The 23768-nt window shown below is 38.0% G+C and overlaps 1 protein-coding gene across 2 annotated transcripts in view; it reads right to left on the bottom strand.

Annotated features, from left to right (window-relative positions):
- The window catches only part of EDIL3 (EGF like and discoidin domains 3), a 260926-nt gene that overhangs the window by 102098 nt on the left and 135060 nt on the right, over positions 1–23768 (bottom strand). For both annotated transcript variants that reach the window (XM_085528740.1, XM_085528741.1), the window contains one exon: positions 8587–8700. In XM_085528740.1, the coding sequence (XP_085384866.1) occupies positions 8587–8700 (114 nt within the window). The remainder of the gene's footprint in view (positions 1–8586; positions 8701–23768) is intronic.

Genomic DNA, 23768 nt, shown 5'->3' with positions numbered 1-23768 from the left:
TACCATAGAGAAGTTGTTTGACAACTTCAATACTGCACCACTGTGCTATTATTTATTCTTTATGACTTCCCAAAGTTACCCAGTTCATATTCACAGTAACCTCTTTATTCTGTTTCCCAAGTGCCAGCCCAAAGTGTTCACATGATGCCAGAAAGATCGTAATGCCCGTCTTGCATAAGTTACTCCATGTAAAATTTCTTGTGACTTGAAATTATTTTGGATAAATGTGTACTCTAGCATTGCAATGATGGCTTCTGATTGGCTAACTTAGCTATGGTGGGGTTGACAGAGAAGGAGGAACTCTCTGTTTCTCAGTTTCCTGTCTTCCAGAAGAGGAGCTAATTTCAGCACACAAACAAACAAACAAGCAAGCAAAAGCAAACAAACTACGTAACAGAAGAAGGAGGAATGAGCACGCTTAACTGCACTATCACTTCAGCAGACATTCTTTCATATTTGATCACATGAAGAAGAATGAAATACATCTTGGAAAACAAAGCAGCTTGAGTTGAGGCTCTTGCAGGAAGCACAAGTGAACATTTTGTTCTGAAGGTGCTCCACCGAACATAAAAATGTTATGTATTACATCATAGACCACAATCTGCTTTTCCCCATGCTCCTTTCTGGGCCAAAGACCAGTGCAGTGATTTCCCAAGAGCAAAAGCTCTTCTGCATTACTTCCCACGTGGATAAACACTGTTGACAGGTGCAGTTCTCACTGCTCCTTAAAATCACATTTTTCCTCAACATTTTGTATTGGCTAATTTAGGCGGCTACCTTGGTGAATACACTGAGGTCTGGTTCTCTACTGCAGTTGGAACAAGCTGATACAGATGTCACTATCAAATCTGTTTTCCATATAGAAAAACAAACATCCCATTTCAACAGTTTATAACTGTGTCTGAAAACAAGGCTACCTTTAAATACTAATAATAAACATGATAAAAACCTAATGATTCCATCTTTAAGGCAATGTGTGGTTAAGGCTGAAGAGATATAAGTTCATTTGTGAAGGGGCATGCATGCTACATTTCATTCTTAAATCATTCCGTATTCCTGTCATTTGTATTTGTATGTCTAATACTAAAGCACAGATTTTAAAAGGCATAATAGAACTTGCTCCCCATCCTGATTAGAGAGAACTGAGTCAGACACTCAGCACCAAGATCAGCACAGATGAGAATGAGCTGAAGGGATTCCATGGTATGCTTTGGGAGAGGAGGTTAAGCCCTGAGGATTTTCCTGCTTGCACCTTGTAAGGCAGAAACAATTTGCTATGTTTAAAGATGAGCGAAAAACAATTCTTGAAGGACATCTCTAAAATTCCCAAGGGAAAATTTAAAGATCTTGTGAAAGACAAGAAGAAGTTTAAAGGCTTTTCCATGTGGTGATGAAGATGGAATCCCAAGGAGATAATATCACTGGTTTTATTCTCATAAACTGGAAGGACCAGAAAATCAAATGGAAGTAGAAAAGGAAGAGGTTTCAACAATCACAGAAAAATTCACAATTAACGTTATATATGGAATTTTACTGCTATACGGAAGTAAAAGAAAGAGTTACAGTTGCACACAATGGATGTAAGGATTCAATTTCTCTGTCAGTGTTAAAAGAATACTGGGAAAGATTTTTACCAGAAATGTTTGTTTTCCTCTAACTCAGATGTAATGAATTACAACATGGATAATTTTCATGCTATGCCTGAACTGAAATTGCAATAAATGGATGAATAAAATGCATTGAATAAAATAAGAACAGAAGAGTTTGAAAATTAGCTTTCAGTAACAAGCACATAAACTGGAATAGATATTATATAATAACAATACATTACAGATATTACAATGTAAATATTTCAAAGTACACTCTGAAACTAATCTTTAGTGAATGCACGTAATATTGCCATCGTCTGCAGTTATGCCAACCAAGGAAAGTCAAACTTGTGGGTGAACTTTATCAAACAAATTTTGCAGAATCCCTAATGAAAAATAATTTGTACATCTGCTTCACAGGGTTTCAGCTGCACGTCATTCTTGCCTGTAAACAAAATCTATAAGTAACCACACCAAACCTAAAGCTAGCTTAATGACATCTAGCATTAATCGCAGAAAACAACCACTGGTTAAAGGACAAGGCCTTGATGTAAAAGTAAGTCTACCATTATTTCTCACTGAAGTAACAGTCCTGCATGATATTTGTGAATTTCAAATCTGTAATTCCACTGAGATTCAAAAACTCACGTGCACCCTTTTAGTTCTCAGCCAACATGCAGCAGGATAGAAGGATGCCAAGCCTTTCTCTCAGCAATGTGTTGCTGCAAAACTTTTCTTACTAGAGCTGGCAGTAAGTAGCAGTGTGGCTGCTGATCCTGTCAGGCCCACACCAAGCTGTGACGGACCACACGCTGATTTTCTTTCAACTAATGATAAGACACCAGAGATATTCTACATTTCTTTCCTTCTACGTCCTTGGAGCATCTAATGGCAACAGGGTGGTGGTCAGGGCCTAAAATAGATGTAACTTAGTAACATCTCTCAATCTGCCCCCTGATATCTCACACATCACTGCACCAGTGCCTGGAACAGGAACTTTACTGGACTCTCCATCTGTCTAAAGCAGCATGAGCTGTGAATCTTGCCTCAGCAGGAAGTTGATCATTGAGCATATTACATTTCCTCCTCCTTCTGAAAACTGCAGGTGGGATCTATGCTGAGCCTGGAGATTTTATTTCATTAAGAGCTCTTGTAACAATGTTTTGTTCTGTTTTCTCTTTAGTTAATGTGGGTTTTCTCCTCACACAGTTTGGTTTAAATTTCAAGACCAAATGAATCTCATAAATGTGAAGCAACTTTAAAGTCTCCAGCTTTTGAGAAGTTTATGCATTATGCATTCTACCCTGAACCCCATTAATTAGCCATAGCAGACTTCAAGGGAGTCTCATTATGAGGGTAGCCCTAAAAATGGTTTTACTCTGGCTGCTCATTTTTGTGTCCACCAAAGGGTTGCAATGGAAGAGACCAGGCTGACTCAGATATCAAGCCAACCTTGATGGTGAATCTAGTTTGGAATAGATTAACCATATGTGATAAACCATAAGCCTTGAAATAATGTATTTTTGCAATTGAACTTGTGCCTGAAGCTAAAAAAAAAAGTGATGTGGCTATTGGCAACATTGTTGAGCCTACTGCAGCTGTGGATTGTTCTTTCCCTGCATTTATAACCATTATTAGTGCTATTGAATGTGTTTTTACATAGATTTAAAGGGATTATATTTTTTGTCATAATAACTGATGATTTATTTTCAGATGCCTTACTCTTTCTGCAGCCTAGTTTTTATTTATTTTTACTTTACCGATTCTGTACTTGCAAATCATATTACTTCTGTGAGGACTTACTTCAAGGAAGAATGTGCACTACTGACCAGACCAGAAACCTAAAAGTTATAGAGGCTACTCTGAAAAAAAACATTATGCTGTAATTTTTCTTGTAAGGCTTAGAAATGGTAAAATAATACACATTGTCATAGGCTTTGCCTCATGAAAAAACATGCATATAGAAATTCTTTCCATAAAAGAACAGAGGGTGTCTTTATTTTTCCTTCTTTACTTTTTATGAATATTACTAATGCCGAACACACACAAAAAAGGTAGAGGTTTGCATTGCTCCCTCAGGCTGAAGAAGCAGAAGGCAGAAGTCAACTAGGAAAGGGAACTACTGGCTCAAATGCAGCCTCTCAGCTCCTTACAGAGAGTAACTTGGAGTCATCAGAAGTAAAGAATGACACAGTGCCTCAGCAAAGCATATCAGTATGTTTGAGCAAGGAAATGTGGCAAGAAATTCACCACAAGCTGGTTCAAGCCCACATGATATGTCAGAAAGTCAAGTTGTAGCTTCTTGAAAATGGTTTTGACTTCAGTATTGGAGTTATTGACACAACCTAAAAGCTAGTTCTGTACTATGTGAGTCATGGAGCAAGGAAATGATTAAATGGGTAAAATTGTTGGCTCCTAAGGGCTTGTCTGAATATTTTACAATGAGTTTCTGACAGGTGTCTGAGTAAAGATTGGGTCCTTTGCTGCCTAATCAAAGTTAGATTTTGAGAAACGAATTTTCAAAGCAAGACATTGCTGTACAGTACAACAGCAGCCAGATGAAAATGTACCCAAAGGCACAGGACTGAGGATTTTGTTTAAGTATCAAATACTGAGAGTTCAGTCTCATTTTCCCATTGTGCTGAAAGTAAGAGCTACCATTCTGATCCACTGAGCTGAATTTTGCACACCTTTGCATCTTAACAGGATGGCTGGACAAAGAACATTAGCAGCAGAAGGGCCAGAGCCCACTTTGTTGTTTGAGGACTCAATATTAGATGTGTTAGAGTTTGATTATTATTTCTCACTAGGTCACTGAAATGCCTGGGAGAACATTCCACTTTTAACAATGCTTTCTGTCATTTCTGTAACTTTTCTGCTTCTCTGCACTTTCATACCAATGTACTGCATAGAAATGTCAGACAGACCTTGTTTCCAGCCTCAGCAAACCTCACTAGTTTCAGCAAGAGATTTGAGAGGGTTTTTGTCCAGTGGAAATAGAGAAATTGGGAGTCCATCTGTGATATTCAGAAATAGTTAAGAATATATGAAAAACATCATCCTTACTACTGAAACCTGTTTTTCAGTACTTACTTAAGTTCTTAAATAATTTCTATTCTTACAGTGAGTTTGAAAGAAAGAAAAGGATGTGAAAGATAACTGTGCTGAATTACACGGGCTAAAATCATATTGAACACGTAAAATCTTTTTCTCTTGCGGCTTCGGAATATGTTTCTAAGATATTTCTGCTAACAGTTCATAAATACAGTATTAGCATTAATTTTGTATTAAATTAACACAGTTCTTTTAGATGCAAAAATTCTTCCATCCTTATCTTTTTCTATGACTAGTGACACATCTTTCCCTAAACCAGCAAGGACAGAATATGAATGGTAAGTTATATACTCCGCACATTTTAAAAAGTGGATTTCTGTGAAGGGAAAATGTGTGTACACATACTCTTACATGTACATAAACACAATCTTTGTAATTTTCCATGCAGCAAAACCTGAACTTTTCCCCATAATGTCAAACAGGAAGGCATTCACTTGCTGAAATTTTGCCTGTTGTATTCTTGGGAAACAAATTTAAACTTCTAGCTTCCAAATATGAAGAGCTTTGAAATAAAATGAGATAAAAAGCTGCAGGAAATTCTTGTCTTCATCTTAAACATGAACTAAAGAATAGTTTCTTCTCTCTTCATTAGTCTGATTAGCATTTTCAGCTTGTGTTAAGTCTTGATTTCATGCTCAGCCTCCATTCCCTGCCACTCCGTTGTACCAGCTCACTACCCGTGTGGTGAAGCAGTTCACTGGTCACGGAACTGACATGGCTTGTTCATAATTTTTTAATTTCCTGTGTCAGACTTGGCTGGGAAAATAATACAAACAGGCAGCCCAGAAAAAGCAGCCACAGAAGCATCGAGACAGGCAGAGAGGTGAAGCAGTTGGGCTGCTTTAAGTTCTCACGGAATTGCTGCTTTACAGAATGATGCCATTAAACAGTGTACAGTACGTTTGTACCTTTTCTCTTGAAGTTGTAATATCTGTTTAGAAATTTCTGGAATTATTAAGTAATTACAAGAACCTCTTCATCTAGTGAATACAGTCAGGAAAGCAACAGGAAACTTTGATTGACTTTAAGTTCATAATTTGTAGACACCAAGAAGTCAACACAGGTCATCTAGCCCAGGAGTATAATGATGCATGTAAACAGAATCCTTGAAAGGTTTTTTATGTCTATAGATCTGCCAGATCTTCAGGTAATCTTTCACTATGGAAGACACAGAAAGAAGATACATTTTCAAATGAAAAAAAAAATAATGTTGCTCTGATTTCTATGGAGAGAATGCAGAAGACTGCCAAGTGTGGTATAAATATGTCAATGTACTAAAACAAAAAAAACAACAGTAAGACACTGGGAAGATACACTGCACAGCAGGATTTGTGGCACATTATACAAATACAGCACTCATAAAAAGTATTTACAGTAACAAATTTAACCTATAGCTTTAAAGTAAAAGCATGAGAAAATGTGTTTTAATGGCAAAAATCCTTGGCAATCAGGAAAATACATCTCCACAAACACAATGGTAGAGTTGCAGTGTGCCCACTGTCGATGACCTCTGCTCTTTAAAAAAACTGAACACAAAATTATTGCTATTCGGAACCTGTGTTGCACCTGAGCTACTTTAACAGCATAGAGTCATACTGAGTAATGTTAACAGTCTGACATCAGCAAATGCGTCTACTTGCTGCTTGCAAGAGAATTCTATGATCCTGAAAGTGAAATCTTCAGGCCCAGGAGGATCTGTCTTGGAACCAGTACTTATTTATAGTGGCTCAAGACTAAGGAAAGCTGTAATGGAGGTAATCATCACTGACAGCCTGAACTCAGCACAGAACAAATAGGATCAGAGAGAGTAAGAACAGAAGAAGATACAGTTGTAGAAATAAGCATGCTGAGACCTTAAAAATTGTAGAAGGTAATGTGCAATTAATATTGTTTAGTGTTTACCTTCACAGCCTGGGGAAAGGTGCTGTCTTTCTACTGTGCTGTCACAAAACATCACTGGGCAAATTTTGTGAATACCAGATGCTCAGTGAAGGTTCTCTAGCAGCATGATAAGCTTATTTCAGAACAACTAAATATTCTTGGAAGCCATCACTGCTCTTGTATTTCACATTACTTTGACTGTGCTTCCTGCTGTAATTTTCAGCAATAAGAAGGAGCTGGTTTTTGCATCATGTATGCATGAATGGCTGTCAGCTAACTAGCTATGAGAAACTCGGTGCATTTAAAAAATAAAATAAAATGAGAATGAAATTTTACTTGGAGGAAAAACATCAAACTACTTCATGTTGATGAGTAACATAACAAGCACCGGTATCCAGAATACGCAAATCTTAAAAGTACCATAGAAACTACATCCTATGGCACAGGCTTCCAATGACAGGACAACAGACTGCAAAGGATACTTTTGTCATTTTTCTATTCTATCCAGGTTACTTCTATGATGTGGATAAGCAGTCCTTGAGCTTTGTGGGGTAATTCTGAGACAGCAATCAGTCATTTACATAATTAGTGTAACAGTACTTAATTATAAGATTACTGTAAATATACATAATGTTCTAATGGTATAATTTGAATGTGTAATTACTACCTGTAATTACATAATTAGGTGTAATGGCATAACTAAGTTTCTCATGAAAAAAGTGGATATTTGCAATGCTACCAATAGGAATTAGTATAGTGCACAGTAATACTGGTGTTATGAAACGATAAAATTACTTGTTTTTAATGCTACCTGAGGTAAAGCTAGCTCATAAGCATACAAATGCTATAAGTTTGTGGATAGAGCCATAGTAATAGAAAAATGTGGGAAGCTCCCTCAAAAGTGATAGTTCAGAGGTCACCAGCCAGTAAAATCATTATTACCATTGTTAAATACTTGAATATCTGTATTTCACATTATTTTATAATTAGAAATTTAAGAAACAGATTACTTTTCTTAACTCTTATAGCACACCTTATGTTACATTCCTTCCATGACTGTGTCAATCATCAGATCAGTGGTAGCTTCATTTGTAGACCCCTTCCCAGAGGAAGTACAGAAAAGAATTTAGAAACATGACAATTTATTCTACCCTTTGTTACTTTGGTTTCCAAGACTACCTAGTCCCTCATACGTGAATGATTCCTCCTTCAGCTTTAGGAACTGAATCTTTACAGGGAACTTTTAATACAATTCATAAAACCACACACAAGTGTTCCCAACACAGATCCTGGAGTAGCTCCACCAGTAAATTATGTGTAATCCAGTGATCCCTCTTCCTTTGTCCTCCTTTCAGGTCAGTCCCTTACTTGCTTGACACCTTTTTTATGCGTGGTTCTTACTTAAAACAATTAAGAACCAAGATCAAAAGGAGCAAAATAAGCTTAACTTCCATGGAATAGGTAGACAACTGGCAGTATTCCTTGCCAGAGGGTATTCTGAATGAATTCAATAGAAATCATACAACCACTTGGAGGAAAAGCCTTCAGGGGTCATTCTTCCAGGTACTGAATCAATCAATCAGGCTCATGATCTCCCCTGAACCAAAAATGATGGAGACACATCAGAGAAAATATCCTATGCGCTGCTTTTACAGTAGCTGGTATTTCCTAACAAGAACTGTTGAAGATGTGATACTAGCATAGATTAACCCTCAGTATGAGTCATTGTTTATATTTTTCTTTGCACTACAGACTCCTCTCCATTTGTCTCATAGAATAATTTTATGTTTTGCTGATATTTCCATCACATCTGATGCTTTACTTCAATGCCTGACAGATTAGATCTCTTATATTTCTTCCATTTATAAAAAAATAACATGACTGTTTTAACCATTATGCATCTGTAGACTAGTTCAACATTTCTACAGCATTTTCCAGTTGTTTCTGTCATGGAAAATCCTAACATTTTTAAAAAGAGATGGAAACTCATGGCACTACTTACTCTGTTGGCAGTTTCTCCCCATAAATTCACCTGGGCATTCACATGAATAGTTGGCAACGAGATCTGTACAGATTCCACCATTCTTGCAGGGTTCAGATTCACATTCATTTACATCTGCGGGAAGCCAACAGAGATAATGTCAGGACTAGCAAAGAGAAACTGTAAAAGCAATAAGGACAAAACCACAGTGTTTATTCACAATAACATTAGAAGACATTAAATTCTTTTTACCAGCTAACATAGTCAATATAATGTGTAATTAACCAGGCCTGATTCTAGGAAAAAAGTGAAAACAATTTCACATTATGTTTGCTAGTTTCCTGTACCTACAAAAGATTTACTATGTCCCATCACACAGCAGAATTAGGAGTTCTGCTTGGGGATTTGTATGACGACTTTCAGAGAACACCAGAGCTTGTCCTTAATTGTACTAATTCAGTTAGCCCTAACAGGGTACTCATTAGCAATACTTCCACCTTCTAGAAATAAACCTACCTCTTTACTAATAGCTGTCATTTAAGAATGTCTCTCAGTTCATTTTAACTCATTAAATATCTAATTGACTCAGTTTTTTAACTGTCTAAAAAATTTCCTTCCTGTGAATGAGTTGGTGAGCAAACTGAAAATAATAGCTTGATCTTAAAGCTTGCAAATTTCATTAAATTCAAAGGATAGCAGTGATTAATTTTACTTGAACTTCCTTTTTTTTCCGAACTGTGTGTCAAATGCTGCAAGAATACTCCCCTGCATTTTTCATTGTGATAACCTTAAATGTAATATCAGGTCATTTTTCTAAAATGCAATATAGTATTTTTCAGTCATCGTAAATAGACACATCAAAGATGATGGTATCTCTCAGTTACATTCCTACAGAATAAAAATAAATACACACAGAATTCTAAGACTTAGAAACCAGTATGGATCTTATGTATTACTGTCTCAAATAACCATATCAGTGCATATATTTAAATATTTAAAATACAATAGCTCACACTAGCTTCACTGACTGTTGAAGTCCTGTTGAAGAGAACACAAACAGCAAGCATGAAAGCAACCTTCAGCTTGTACTATAATTCCACTTCACTAAGTATTCATAGTCATTTCAGATGCAACTGAGACAAAGCACACAGGTGTGTAGCACATAAATATGTTAAAATAAACACATTCAAATTAGAGAAACCAGCTCCACTCTTTGGTGAGTCCAATACCCTGTGAAATGAACCAATATTCCTTACTATCCTGTTGAACCTGCTTCTGTCTCCAAAATCTGAGACTGTCTATAGTCAATATGTATGAGCTACAGAAGGTCCATAGCTTCCCACGTATTTTAAGCTGACTGACTGGCACTGTTGTAGAATCAACTGGCCGGGTGTCCGTAGTGGGGCTCGCTGCTCGCACAGGGGTGGTGAAGGGATGGATGGGTGGGTGAGCCCCACTGCGGACACCCAGCCAACACCAGGGCAGAGCTTTCTCTTCTGATTCACATCGGTGATTCAGCTGCACTAATGCTTGAACAGGGACTGGGCAGGGAGTGGGATGGGCAAATGAAGACAAAGAGAGGACAGGAGAGCTTCACTGGTACCACTGTCAGGTAAGTATAAAAATATGGGGCAAAGGAGCAACTCAGACCCCAAACATTCTGTGCCCCTCTTCTGCAGTCACAGGAGCAAGGCATTTTCTGTTATCTGGCTTCAAATATACCTAGAGTCCCCAGCACTACAACAACAAAACCAGCAAAAAGGGCAGGGAGGAAGTATGGGTAGGTGAGGGAAAGCTCAGCAACCTCTCTGATAACTTGCATGGCAAGAGACAGATCAGACATACCACCCCAATGTTTCAGTGTACCAGTACTGAGATTAGCATTTACCTAACTGACAAGTCCTTCTTAAGGCTTCCAAGTTAGCTTTGTTTGGGTTTTGCTCACACGAATCAAGTGCGAGTCCTGATCCTGAAGCCACATCTTTGTCACAACAATACATGCTCAGGAACAGCACCAAGCTGCTATGCAGTTCTTGGGAGCACTGTTTTTAATATGTGACTCCACAGACTCTGAAAGAGTTTCTACCAGAAGCACATTAACAGAGCTCTCCCTCTTAGATCCAAGTACTGTGTACGGTCCAAGTAATTACGCTCCAGGTGTTAAACCCAATGTAATAAGGCTTCTGTAGGAGAGGAATAATTTAGCTCTGTCAGCAAAGTTGCTTGTCTTCTTGTAGTTTAGTATGTAGCATTAGAGCTTTCAATTTCATTTCTCATATATACTAGAAATCTACGTACAAAAAATCCTACTTTTTTATACACAAGTTTCCCCTGGATTCTGCAGTGTCTACAGGGAAATTTCCCCCAGTCTTTTCTGCAAATTTAAAAGCAGTGTACCTTTCAAGCTGGAAAATTTGATATAAATGAAACAAGTGATTCCTGCACCTTTTCATGTAGAATGAATTAAGCTGGGGTAGTGTATGAACCAATATTAATTTTTTAGCGCACAATACACATAGCTGCAATGCCTTCTAGCTTCTTCAGTTACTCTTTTAACTCCCCTTAGCGTTTTTGGAATATTTGTTTCACACAACCAGAGTGACAAGTGGGCTATTTTAGTGAGATGCAAGTTGGTGAAATCAAATCAGTTTTCACTAGAACACTCCCAAGACATAACATTTTTAAGGGCAATTTTTATTCCAAAATTAAACTTGCTGCATATGTGGCTATGGGAAGAAAAGCTACTGCAAGCAGATTAACAGTGGATAAAGAAACACTGTAAGATTTTTAAAGACTGTAAGATACCTCTGTGCATAGCACTATAATTGATATTCTGCACATATGCCAAATTGCACCGATGCCAGTGATTTCTTTGAAGTATATTACTCTACCAGGAAAATAAATAAATAAATAAATTAAATACAACTCAAAGCTCAAGAACAGTGCAGGTATCTGAAAACATATATATAATGCTAATTTCAGAAAGTGTATCACCTGACACAGCCACAGTGTAGATTAAACAAATAATTGATAGTGTTGCTCTACAATCACTTGCACAAAACCTTTACTTGAACGGAAATACTTTAGGTCATTATGGTTCTGCCCAAATTATGTTGAGAATACACCTGTTTGTGACTGTGGAAATATACTTAAAACATATAATGAAGTCTCTTCCTTTTCATGAAGTGACAGTCTCTTTAGATTCTGCTGAAAATCTATGCAAGATGAAGATAAATATATATATGTGTGTGTATGTGTGTGTGCGCTTGTCTATACATATTTCATATTGCCCAGACAAATCTTTTCCTTGCTTCTAAGAAGGAAGCATGGTTTAGGGATATGAAAAAGAAACAGAGACAAAACCAAAGTATTTACTGATGCCAATGGATATTCCTTACCAGCTTCTAATCTATAAGAATTTCTCTCTCCCTTGAATCATCTAAGGCAAACGACAACCACCAAATACCACTTATTGATCAGACAAGCTAAAAAGAAATCAATCTAGCTCATTCATGTTTTCAAAGTCATACACAGCAGGTCAAAAAAACAAGAATGTATCTTTCAACTCATCTGATCAAAGGGCCTATGAATGCATAGCATGTATGAGGAGGAAAGATCACAGAAACTCATCAAGCTCATGTGCTGATGCTATTGCCTCTTCTGCCCTTGCTCTTTCTACATTGCGTTAGATGGATGTCATGGTTTTAGCTGGAATAGAGTTCATTTCCTTTTTAGAGGCTCAAATGATGTTGTATCCTGAATTCTTGATGAAAATGATGATAACACAATGATGTTTCAGTTGTTGCTGAGCAGGGCTTACACTGAGCCATGGAGTTGATTATGCAGAAGAAGCTGGGGGAGGATAAAACCAGAACAGCAGAAACAGACTAGCCAAAGGGAGGTACCAAGCCATATGGCATTATGCTCAGCAATAAAAGCTGTGAGGAGTAAGTGGGGGATGTTTGGACTGATGGCATTTGTCTTGTCAAGAAACTGTTACATGTGATGAGCCCTGCTTTCCTGGAAGAGGCTGAACATCTGCCTGTTGATGGGAAGTGATCTTTCCCATCTACACAGCACTGTCAAGGCCTCATCTGCAGTACTGGGTCCAGTTCTGATCCCCAGTACACGAGATACATGGACAAACCTCAGAGTCTCGTGAAGGCCTACAGAAATGATGAAAGGACTGGAGCTGAAGGGAGGGTGCATAGAGGAAAGAGCCAGGCTTTTGTTAGTGCTGTCCAGTGCCAGGACCAGAGGCAACAGGCACAACTGGAACACAGGAGGTTCCTTGTGACCAACAGGCAACACTTCTGTGCTGTGCAGGAGATGGAGCACTGGGATGGGGATACAGAGGTTGTGGGGTCTCGTCTTTGGAGATTTCCAAAAGCCACTTGGACATGGTCTTGTCACCCTGCTCTGTGAGTCCTTGCTGAAGCAAGGGATGGTACAGATGGACACAGAGGTAATGGCAATCTCAATCATCTCAAAACTCTGTGCTGTAGTGAAAAGGAATGCAGGGACAAACCTTCAGCTAAATGTGGAGGCTTCTTTCATTTCTTTCAACTAGCACAATTTCAGATATATACACTAAAATTCATGATGTTTACTGATCTCTGAGCTTCTTTTTAATCATGCATGTCATATTAGTTGTTGCCTATATAAATACAACATTCTGGGCTAATAAAAATTAATGGGCTTCTTAGTTGAATTTCTGTCCATTAAAAAGGAGGAAGAGAAGGAACAGCACAGTGTGCTAGAAATAAAGTGTACCAGGGGAAATGACCAAAGAATAGATCTACTCATTTCTATATTAAATTTCTAAATTAAATTTTTTCCTGGTGGATGACAGATTGACCGTGAGCCAGCAGTGTGCCCTTGTAGCCAAAAAGGCCAATGGCATACTGGGGTGTATTAAGAAGAGTGTGTCCAGTAGGTCAAGGGGGGTGATCCTCCCCCTCTACTCTGCCCTGGTGAGGCCTCATCTGGAATACTGTGTCCAGTTCTGGGCTCCCCAGTACAAAAAAGACAGGGATCTCTTGGAAAGAGTCCAGCGGAGGGCCACTAAGATGGTGAAGGGCCTGGAGCATCTCACCTGTGAGGGGAGACTTAGGGAACTGGGTCTGTTTAGCCTTGAGAGAAGAAGGCTGAGAGGGGACTTGATCCAGATTTATAAATACCTGAGGTGTGGGAGCCATAGTGGTGAGGCTGGTCTCTTTTCAGTAGTGCATGGGGACAGGACTAGGGGCAATGGGATGAAACTACAGCATAGGAAGTTCCGCATGAATGTGCGGAAGAACTTCTTTATGTTGAGGGTGACAGAGCACTGGAACAGGCTGCCCAGGGAGGTGGTGGAGTCTCCTTCTCTGGAGATATTCAAGACCCGCCTGGACGCCTACCTGTGTGTAGGGAACGTGCTTTGGCAGGGGGGTTGGACTCGATGATCTCTAGAGATCCCTTCCAACCCCTACAATTCTGTGATTCTGTGATGCTGTGAAATTCATTATATGTACTTATACGACTTAACAAGATGCTTCAACTCCCTATTCGGCTTTTTAAGCAAAGCCCATTAACCTTAAGTATTCATCAGGTTATTCATCATTTTAATACAGGCTCATGTATTTGTGGAAAAAAACACAATGTTGCTGTGAACTGAAAAAACATTAAGTGAACTACGAACTATCTTTTACTTGGTGAAATAAATGTAGTAATATGTGCTCTTAAAAGTTTTCCTATGTAAAGACAGTCCTCTCAAGATATTTAATCTTTTTCTGGTTTGCCATTCCTTTGAAATATATAGAGAAAGATACACAACTTTCTATCATATTTCATATTACCTGTCAGATGATGTACAAAACAAGACAGACATTAAATATGGGATATTTTTAAAGCAATCTTCATATTCTATTCCTCCTAAACAATTAGCTACGATCAGTGAGGAAAGATGAATTCTTTCCTTGTTTTATTTGTTTCCCACTGTGATGTTGTTTTTTTTTTTTTTTCCCTAGTAATTTGAGCACCTGTAGTCCCAACAGTTCAAACTGAATTTGTCGTAACTGAGTAATGAGGAAAGATAAGTTCACTCTTCCACTACCACGTCTGATACAAGAACACATCCTTACCTTAAAATATAATGGACTGGACAGTATTGATAACACCAAGATTAAAGACATACAAGTTCTACAGAATTAATTAATTTGCAATTATTTATTTGACTGAAAGCACATACGTAGCATATTTGATTAAAAGTGGTTTCCACAAACTGCAGCCAGATTTTGTTCAAATTGTTAGATGTGACAAATACAGTACTAAACTTTGCATTGGATTAAGTGCTTTTTCTTTCTTTTTCTTTTTTCCTGAAATACATCTATTCCTTTTTGTCATACTGCCATGTGTAGATCTGCGCAGAACTGAAACGTTAAAATGCCAGAGTTTCTGAAGTAGTTGTTCCTAAAGACTTTTATAAAAAGACAGTATGTTGCCAGACATTCTTCTCTAGCAATGCAGCTGATTTGTGTTCTCCAGAAGGGGTCTGCTTTCAGTGTAAGCTATTTAAAAGTGTGCCCTGATGGTGCAAGTGGTAGGAATGCCGCGTTGCAACACCGGAGGCCCTGGGTTCGAATCCCCCCTGTGGCGCAAGTGGTAGAAGTGCCGCTCTGCTACACAGGAGGCTCGAATTCCGGGAGGTTGGACTTGATGATCTCTAAGGCCCCTTCCAACCTGCACGAGACTGTGATACTATGATGATGATACGATGAAATACAAATAAAATAAAATAAAACAACAACAACAACAAAATCACTGTAATTTACCTTTTCAGGTAAGTTTAGGGTTTATGCTAGACCAGACTTTGGCACTCAGTTCATATAATCTTATGCAATGGAACAGCTTAGACAGAGATATCTGGCTGCTACCAAAGAATTCAGTTTCCTGTGGAGGGACCTTGTAAGTCTGCTAAGTACTGAGAAAAATGAGCTCCTGGACAGGCTTAAGTGCCAGCACTCCTGAATTGTACCCAGGTTAGTTTAAAAACCAAAACAAACAGAAAACAGACCAAAACCAAAAAAGCTCTGACCACTGATTTATTTTCTGAGGATAGATTCTAAAATTGCCTGTGATACAGGAACAAGGAAACACTGACCTTCTTCTGAACACAGACTATTGCTTGAATAATTGCTTGAAGACAGCTGATTAGGAAGCAAAGGCTGCACTCAGGTTCTTCTGCATCCTGAAGATGATTAAATTTACATTTCCTACCTTACACATCCTGTGATCAAACCACAACTACATGCTTCTGTTTGAAGCACAGTCATCATGCATCCTGGAATAGAACTGCTGTTCGAAACTAATAAGTAAGAGACAAGTAAGAGACAGTTTGACTATGCTGCATACTGATTTGGAGAATCACCATGGGGCAGAGTTCTGAGTTTTCATCCTATTTTGCTGAATAACATTTTTGTTAAAGTATCTAATTATTTAATAAAACATGAATAAAAACAGCTACTGCATCAGAAAAGTTAATTTAACTAATATATGTATATATATTCCTATGGACACATATGCATTCCAGGAAAATTTCCTGAATAAAATGTATATTTAAGTCAAGTAACTGCCATAATCAAGTATTTAACTGTTACTTCTAGCAATCTGAGTTCTTTAGTGTGCTATCTGGAATTAACCTGACTTTTTACGACAAAGGGACAAATCAGCTTGACTAGTTGTTTTTGCCAACACAGCTTGTTTCTTGGATACAAGAGTAGCAGTACACCTTGTTCTTCACTGAGCCCAAATTCCAAGCTCCTGGCACCTGAACCTTTATTTTTGATCCAAGACTACATCTTCCAGTGCAGTCCAATGCAGACTTCATAAATTTCCCTTCTGAAAAGACACACACCCTTTCTTTATTCTCTGATTTTATACTTGCTTCCCCATCATATGTTGCCAGCTCAGCTTGGGTATAGCTCACGTCACCTGTCTTCTAGCTTGATATAATGGCTGGACCATCTCAGCCACACTATCATGACTCAAGCACCCAAACTGGAAACCAATTTGACCCTTGACAGGAGGCATTCATTAAATATACCCCAGTTGTATTGTGGTAATATTTGCAAATATTTTTCCAAGAAAAGTCAGTTTAATATATAGAAAAAAGAAGTTCAACAGGGTATAATTTCTATATTTTCATTGGCTTTTATGAAGAATCACAACTATAACCTGGAAAGAGATCAAGACAGACATAAGAATGAGAAAAAAGTTGGTTTTGTTTAAAAAAGAAAAACAGAAATTGTAGAAACTTCCCTGGCTGAGTTCTACTTCAAAATAAAAGATTTTTGCTAATTAATAACTGTGCTTAATCACAGAATCACAGAATGGCTTTGGTTGGAAGGGACATCAAGGATCATCATCTCCAAACCCCCTGCCACAGACAGAGTTGCCAGCCGCTAGATAAAGGACTACATCAGATTACCCAGGGTCTCATCCAGCTTGGCCTTAAACACCACCAGGGATGGGGCATCCACAGCCTCTCTGTGCAACCTACTCCAGCCCCTCACCACTCCCCCCATAAAAAAAGTTTTGCTCAATATCTAATCTAAATCTCCCTTCCTTTAGTTTGAAATCATTCCCCCTTATATTATCACTATCTACCCACATAAAAAAGTTGTTTTCCCTCATTTTTATAAACTCCCTTTGAATACTGGAAGGTTGCAATGAGGTGTCCCCACAGCCTTCCCATTTCCAGTCTGAACAATCCTAGTTCCTTCAGCCTGTCTTCACAGGAGAGGTGCTTCAACCTTTGGATCTTTTTCAAGACATTCTCCAAAAGCTCCACATCCTTCCTGTGTTGGACATAGTATGGACATAGTACTCCAGATGGGGCTTCACAAGGGCAGAATAAAAGGGGACAATCAACTACTTTGCCCTGCTTGCTATCCTCCTTCTGATTGTATCCAGGATATCACTGGCCTTTTGGCTTGCAAGTGCACACTGCTGGCTCATGTTAAGTCTTTCATCAACCAGAACCTGTAGGTACTTCTCAGCATAGTTACTCTCAAGGTGTTCTTCTCCAGTTTCATATATATATCTGGGATTACTTTGGTCCAAGGACAAAACCTTGCACTTTGCCTTGCTGAACCACAAGGGTGCACACCTTTTGAGTTTATCAAGGTACCTCTGGATGGCATCCCTTCCTTCAACAGCACATCTTCCTTCCATCAAGGAAGGAACAACTGCACTGCTCTGATTGGTGTCATCAGACTTGCTGAGAATGCACACAACCCCACTGTTTATGTCTCTGATAAAGATTTTAAAGAGTATCAGACCTAATACTGACCCCTGGGGAACACAGCTCGTTATCAGCCTCCAGGTGGTAACAGAGCTATTGATCACAACCTCTCACTGTGACCTTCCAACCAATTCCTTTTCCAACCAATAGCCTACCCTCACCAATTTAGAGATAGGGATGTAATGGGAGACCATGTCACAGGCTCTGCACAAATCCAGGAAAATGACATTGTTCACTTTCCCTTTGTTCACTTGTGCCATCACTTCATCACAGAAGACCACGAGATTGGTCGGTCAGAACTTTCCTTTTCTGAAGTCATGCTGGCTGTCTTGGCACTCACTCATTCCTCATGTGCCTTAATATGTCTTTCAGGAGGATCTGTTCCATGGTCTTCCCAGGCACAGAGGTGAGGCTCACCAGCTTGTAACTCCCTGGGTCCTCCTTCCTCCCCTTCTTGTAAATGGAATTGATGCTTCCCTTTTTCCAGTCATTGGGGACTTTGACTGGAAACTTACAGAGAAATACAGTATGGAATAACTATCCTTTAGCTGGGCCTTAGTCTGGGCTTTTCTTGTAGTTACTTGATGGTTCTTAATAGACGTTTTAAAAACAGTCTTCATGTTTCTCTTTTTTATGTCATATTCGTCCTGGAATACTCAGTTGTCTAAGTGCTGCAATACCATGAACTTACTGAGATTTATAATTATTACTTCCCCAACAAATAAACTGAAAGCAATACTATGTACCCTTTTTTTTTGTTACTACCAATTTGTAACAATTTGCACAAATCCAACATTTTTTGAGCTATTACATAATATCAGTGCATTGAAATGCATACAATTCAACTGGTTTTATTTTGTTAATAATCTGATTTTAAAGATGATTTAGTAAGACCACCTTAACAGAGATCGACTCTGTTAAAGTATACAGTTTAAAAGATTACAGTGATTCACATACAGAAAGACGCATCTAGTCCTTCTACATGTATGAACATCTAGTTCATATTTACCAACAGAAACTGTCATTTAAATGTTTTTTATCATGATCCTGTATCTTACTAAATAAATTCTAAACTGCAGATGTACCTTATTTTTTCGAAAAAGACACAGAAATTACAAAATACTACTACTAATAATAATAAAACTGAAGCTAAGTGGAACCAATAAGTATCATCAAGTAGCCAGCAGGCACAGATTGATCGCTTATCTTTTTGTTGGAAGACAAAGAAGTTAGTACAGAAGAAACAGTTCTATTGACAACTAATTTGTTTTTTAGGAACTGCTTGGCTGTACTGTAAAAGAAAAAAAAAAAAAAAAAAAAAGCTATAATGTTGGCTATAACATCCCTTGATTTAATGTGTATAATACAAAAACAAGTGTTAGTAAATTAGTGGCACAACTGAGTTAAATGCTCAAAAAGAATTAGAGCTCATTCCCATGAAATCTGTGAGCTTAACACACATGATTAAATCCGAACTAGATGTATTCAGTGCGTACTCAGAACAGACATCTGTTAAAATTTAGTGGTTTGATTGCTTTTTGAAAGCTTGTTTCCTGACCACAGAAGGCTTTAAAAAATCTGTGCCAAATAACCTGTAGGAAACTTCAACTCTAATGTCACACTGAAGTGATTCACTGTTCAGATATTGTTATTATCTGATTTTCAAGAACAGAAAAAAACAGCTTTATGCTCAAGAACAAAAAAATACAAGCCTCTTGCTCCCCATCCTTAAAGGCAAAACATTATGCTATGTCATGATTCTATATAAAGTCTTCTTTCTCCTGCAAGTATTTGATATGACATATCACGGTAGATGTTCTCCAGAACAATCCTTTTCATTAGGATTCTTTTCTGAAACATTCAGTAGGATACGTTTCACAGAATCATGCAGTCACAGAATTGTATGGGTTGGAAGGGATCTCTGGAGATCATTGTATCCAACCACCTGCTAAAGCAGGCTCCCTAAGGTAGGTCTCACAAGCAGGTGTCCAGGCAGGTTTTTAGTATCTCCACAACCTCTCTGGGCAGAATATTCCACTGCTCTGTCACCCTACAGTTAAACTGCCTCCTGGAGTGCCAGCAGCAGCTGATAAAAAAGACAGATACAGATAGACCCTGAAAGATGCACTGGGTGTAGAATGAAGTGTAGCTTTAACATATTCTAGATTTAGTCCTAACTGACTGCAGGATACTGAGGATGTATTTTATGCTACTTTGTTGTGTTAGCAGTTATCATATGATTGAAATGTAAGGATGTATTTTCAAAGTCCCGTGAAACAATTTTTTTTTTTTTTTTTTTTTCTGTTTTAAAGACTTAAATGACATGAGCTAAGGTTACATTATTTTCACAAGTCAGAAATGAGTTGTGGACTTGACTGTTTTTGCTAGATTTGCAATTCCTGTCATGTAACTGGTTGCACTGTAAAACTCTTAAGTGCCGTAAGAGAACTTTCAGTGGATTTTTCTGATTTTAATGGGGGTAGAATGAAAGTACAGATGAGAGATAATATGGTGTCATGGTTTTGTAATTTTGTAATTTTGCTATCAGTATTCCACATCATAACATCATGTAAAGCATGGATACTTCTATTGAATGTGCAGTCCACAGAAGAAGACTACATATCCCAGAGAACAACAGGGGTAATCATAAGTCACGGGACCAGGATGCTATATAATCTTCTTCCCAGGCTGGAGTGCCCTCCTTCTTCTCTCAAACTTCTTGGAGAGTGGGAAGAGTTCCAGCCATGTTGCCTAGAGTTCACAGTAGGCCTCTCAGTTTTTGGGGACTCTCTCTCTCTGTTTCATTCGATTTGTTAGCCTCAATTATATTATATTATATTGTGTTATCTTGTATTTCAATATCATATTTAGTAAAATAAGCTTTTCCTCCTTAGATTGCTGCTGTTTTTATCCCATTCCCCTTTTCCCCCTCCTTTCCAGGGCAGGGGGGCCCACGGGGTGGCTTCCCCTGTCATGGGCATAGGTAAATCTAAGTAACCCGTGACATATGGGTATGATTAAAAATCAAAGCAAGTATTTTATTTTGATTCTGCTGCTGATTTCAATGTAAAAATCTAGACATGATTTAACCTCCCTGTTTCTCCATCTCAACTTTTTTCACCTGGTGAAAGTACTCGTAGTTTTATGCATTTCTGAAACAAACAAACAAAAAAACAATGGTGGAAAGGAAATGTCACCAATATAATTACATATATGCAATTCTGTAACAAGTATTATTAATTTTACGTGGAATCTGTGAGAATTAGAAGCAAAAAAACAGTCAGACATGGTGGAGCTTTTCAGAGAGGGATGTTTTGAACAGAGTATAAGTAAAATCATACTCTTAATAATAGGGATCGTGATATTGTCACAGAATCATACAATGGCTTGGACTCTAAGAGGCTTTATGCCCATCCAGTTCCAACCCCAATGACACAAGCCAAGCTGCTACCCACTGGATCACACAGTCCAGGGCCCCATCCAGCCTGGCCTTGAACACCTCCAGAAACGCCCAGCTTTCTTGGGCAGCCCACGCCACTGTCTCACCACCTTATAAAATTTCCTCCCAGTATCTAAAATCTCTCTTCTTTCAATTTAAAACTGTTCCCCCTTCTCCTGGCACTATCAGCCCATACATTCCTGCTTCTTAGCTCCCTTTAATCACTGGAAGGCCACGGTGAGGTCTGCAGCCTCCTCCTATCCAGGCTGAACTAGCCCAGCTCCCTGAACCTTTCCTCCTCAGAGAGGTGCTGCAGTCCCCTCCTCACCTTAGTGCAATTACACACTGCTGGCTCATGTCTAGCTTCTTTTTCTATCAGGACTCCCAAGCCTCTCTCTGCAGGTGTGCTTTCAATGAGTTCTTCTCCCAGTCTGTACATGCATCTCTCTGGCACTGCAACACCTTGCAGCTGCTGTTGATAAATCTCATTAGATTCAATTAAACCCACTTGTTAAGCCTGCCATTGATTCTCTTGATGGCATCCCTTTCTCCTTTTGTATCAACTGCACAAGTCAGCTTGATATCATCAGCAAACTTACTGAGGGTGCACTCAATCCCACTATTCATGTAATTGACAAAGATGATGAAGATCCAGGGGGCACCACTCATCACCTGCCTCCACCTGGACAAAGAGCCACTGACCACAACCCTCAATGGCTGTGACTATACAGTCCATTTTCTCTTGCATCAGTACAGGTTAAAGGATGACCTGCTTGAGAACAGATCCACCAAGAAGGACCTCGGGGTTCTGGTAGACAACAAATGGGACTGAGCCAGAAGAGTGCCCTTGTGGCCCGAAGGACAATGGTATCATGGGTGCAATCAAAAAGAGTGTGGCCAGCAGATTGAGTGTGGTGATCCTCCCTCTTTACTCTGCTTTGGCAAGGCCACCTAATAATTATGTAATTATTATATAATAATATAATATGACATATTATATTATATATATATATTTATTATATAATGTTATACTATATAATGTATTAGACTGCACACACACACATATAATATTATAATTATAAATTACAAAAAAACACCTGTAAACAATGACTGTTTTCCTTACTTTTGAAAAAGTTGACTGTTAATCCCCTTTAATTTTAGGTCAGCTTGTTTCAAGAAAATTGGAATATACAGCTATGATTCTGGTTTCTTCCTGATTTAGAGGAAAACACAGTTTTGAGAGTGAAAATTGAAGGATATTTTTGACTTTGATTTTTTAATGTTGTTTTACTAAACATTAATGTGGCAAGCAAAAAGTTTATTTGTTACAACAGGATATTTTTAACACAACTAATTTATTTCTGTATCAGTTCATATAGCATCCATTCTACCTATAGTTTACACTTGTGTTCACAGAAATGCTGTTATAGTAATAGCATCTATTTGAAAAAATAAGACGGATTTGCTATAAACAGCATGCAGGCTCTTGTTCATTGCCGGTGAAAATGCACTGGTGATGGCTGAAAAACAGCGTTTTGTAGCAGAGAATTTTCTCTACTATGTAGTGTTACTGTGCTTGTTGTATGTTGTAGTTTCCATGGAAATAAATAGGAGGTTTTACTTTCAGAGTAACCTATGTATTTACTTGTTTAAATACATATTTAATGGCTTTTCAGAAGAAGTAATTTAAATTTAATAGAATTTTGGAATAACACTCTTTTTCATAATAGTTTTAAAAGAGACAGTACTTTAAAAGTTTTTATATTAATTGAAACAGGTTTTTCTTTTTTTATTTTTATTTTTAATGTATATTGTCATGGAAACCTTAATCTCATTAGATAATTTACCATATAATTTTGCAGTGAAGCTGCAATGTCTTTATGGCAATAATTCCTTTCGCTTCCAATGAACCTTATTAAAATAATTGGATATTTATTTAACAAGCATTTGACAAATCATTTTAGCTGCAGCTGAGTTAAAAAAAAATCATATTAAAAATTTTGAATGAACTTCTGAATCAGTCTTTATTACAATTTATATTCCAAAATTCCCAACCTCACAGGTAACCTTAAATTATCCAGTACTAGACTATAGCCTCTAGCTGGGCTATTAGTACACAAAGTATAAGCGGGCTCAAGGCAAGAAGTCCAATTATTTTCAGAGAAAGTTTGAACCCCGATCAGTAAATGAGCATATTTTTCTTCACATATTCCCAGATACATGGCTATTTATGCATTTCAGAATAGAGAAAATGTAGAGATAACCTTTCTTTTTTTTTAAATACAGGAACATTTATGGCTTGTGTTTTTAAAAAATGTTATTAGACTAATAATTCCTGGCCGATATGATGATGGCTATTTGAAAATGACTAAAACAGATGGTTATATTTGTTCACATATCTGCATTTGATACACATGGAATCAAGTGTATTCATTTATGGCCAATCCATATACATCTAATTTTTATACTCTCAGAAGTTGA

Source organism: Coturnix japonica, chromosome Z (genome assembly GCF_054131305.1).
Source record: "Coturnix japonica strain WE chromosome Z, WE-NBRP24, whole genome shotgun sequence".
Taxonomy (NCBI): domain Eukaryota; kingdom Metazoa; phylum Chordata; class Aves; order Galliformes; family Phasianidae; genus Coturnix; species Coturnix japonica.
This window is presented reverse-complemented; position numbering and strand designations above follow the sequence as displayed.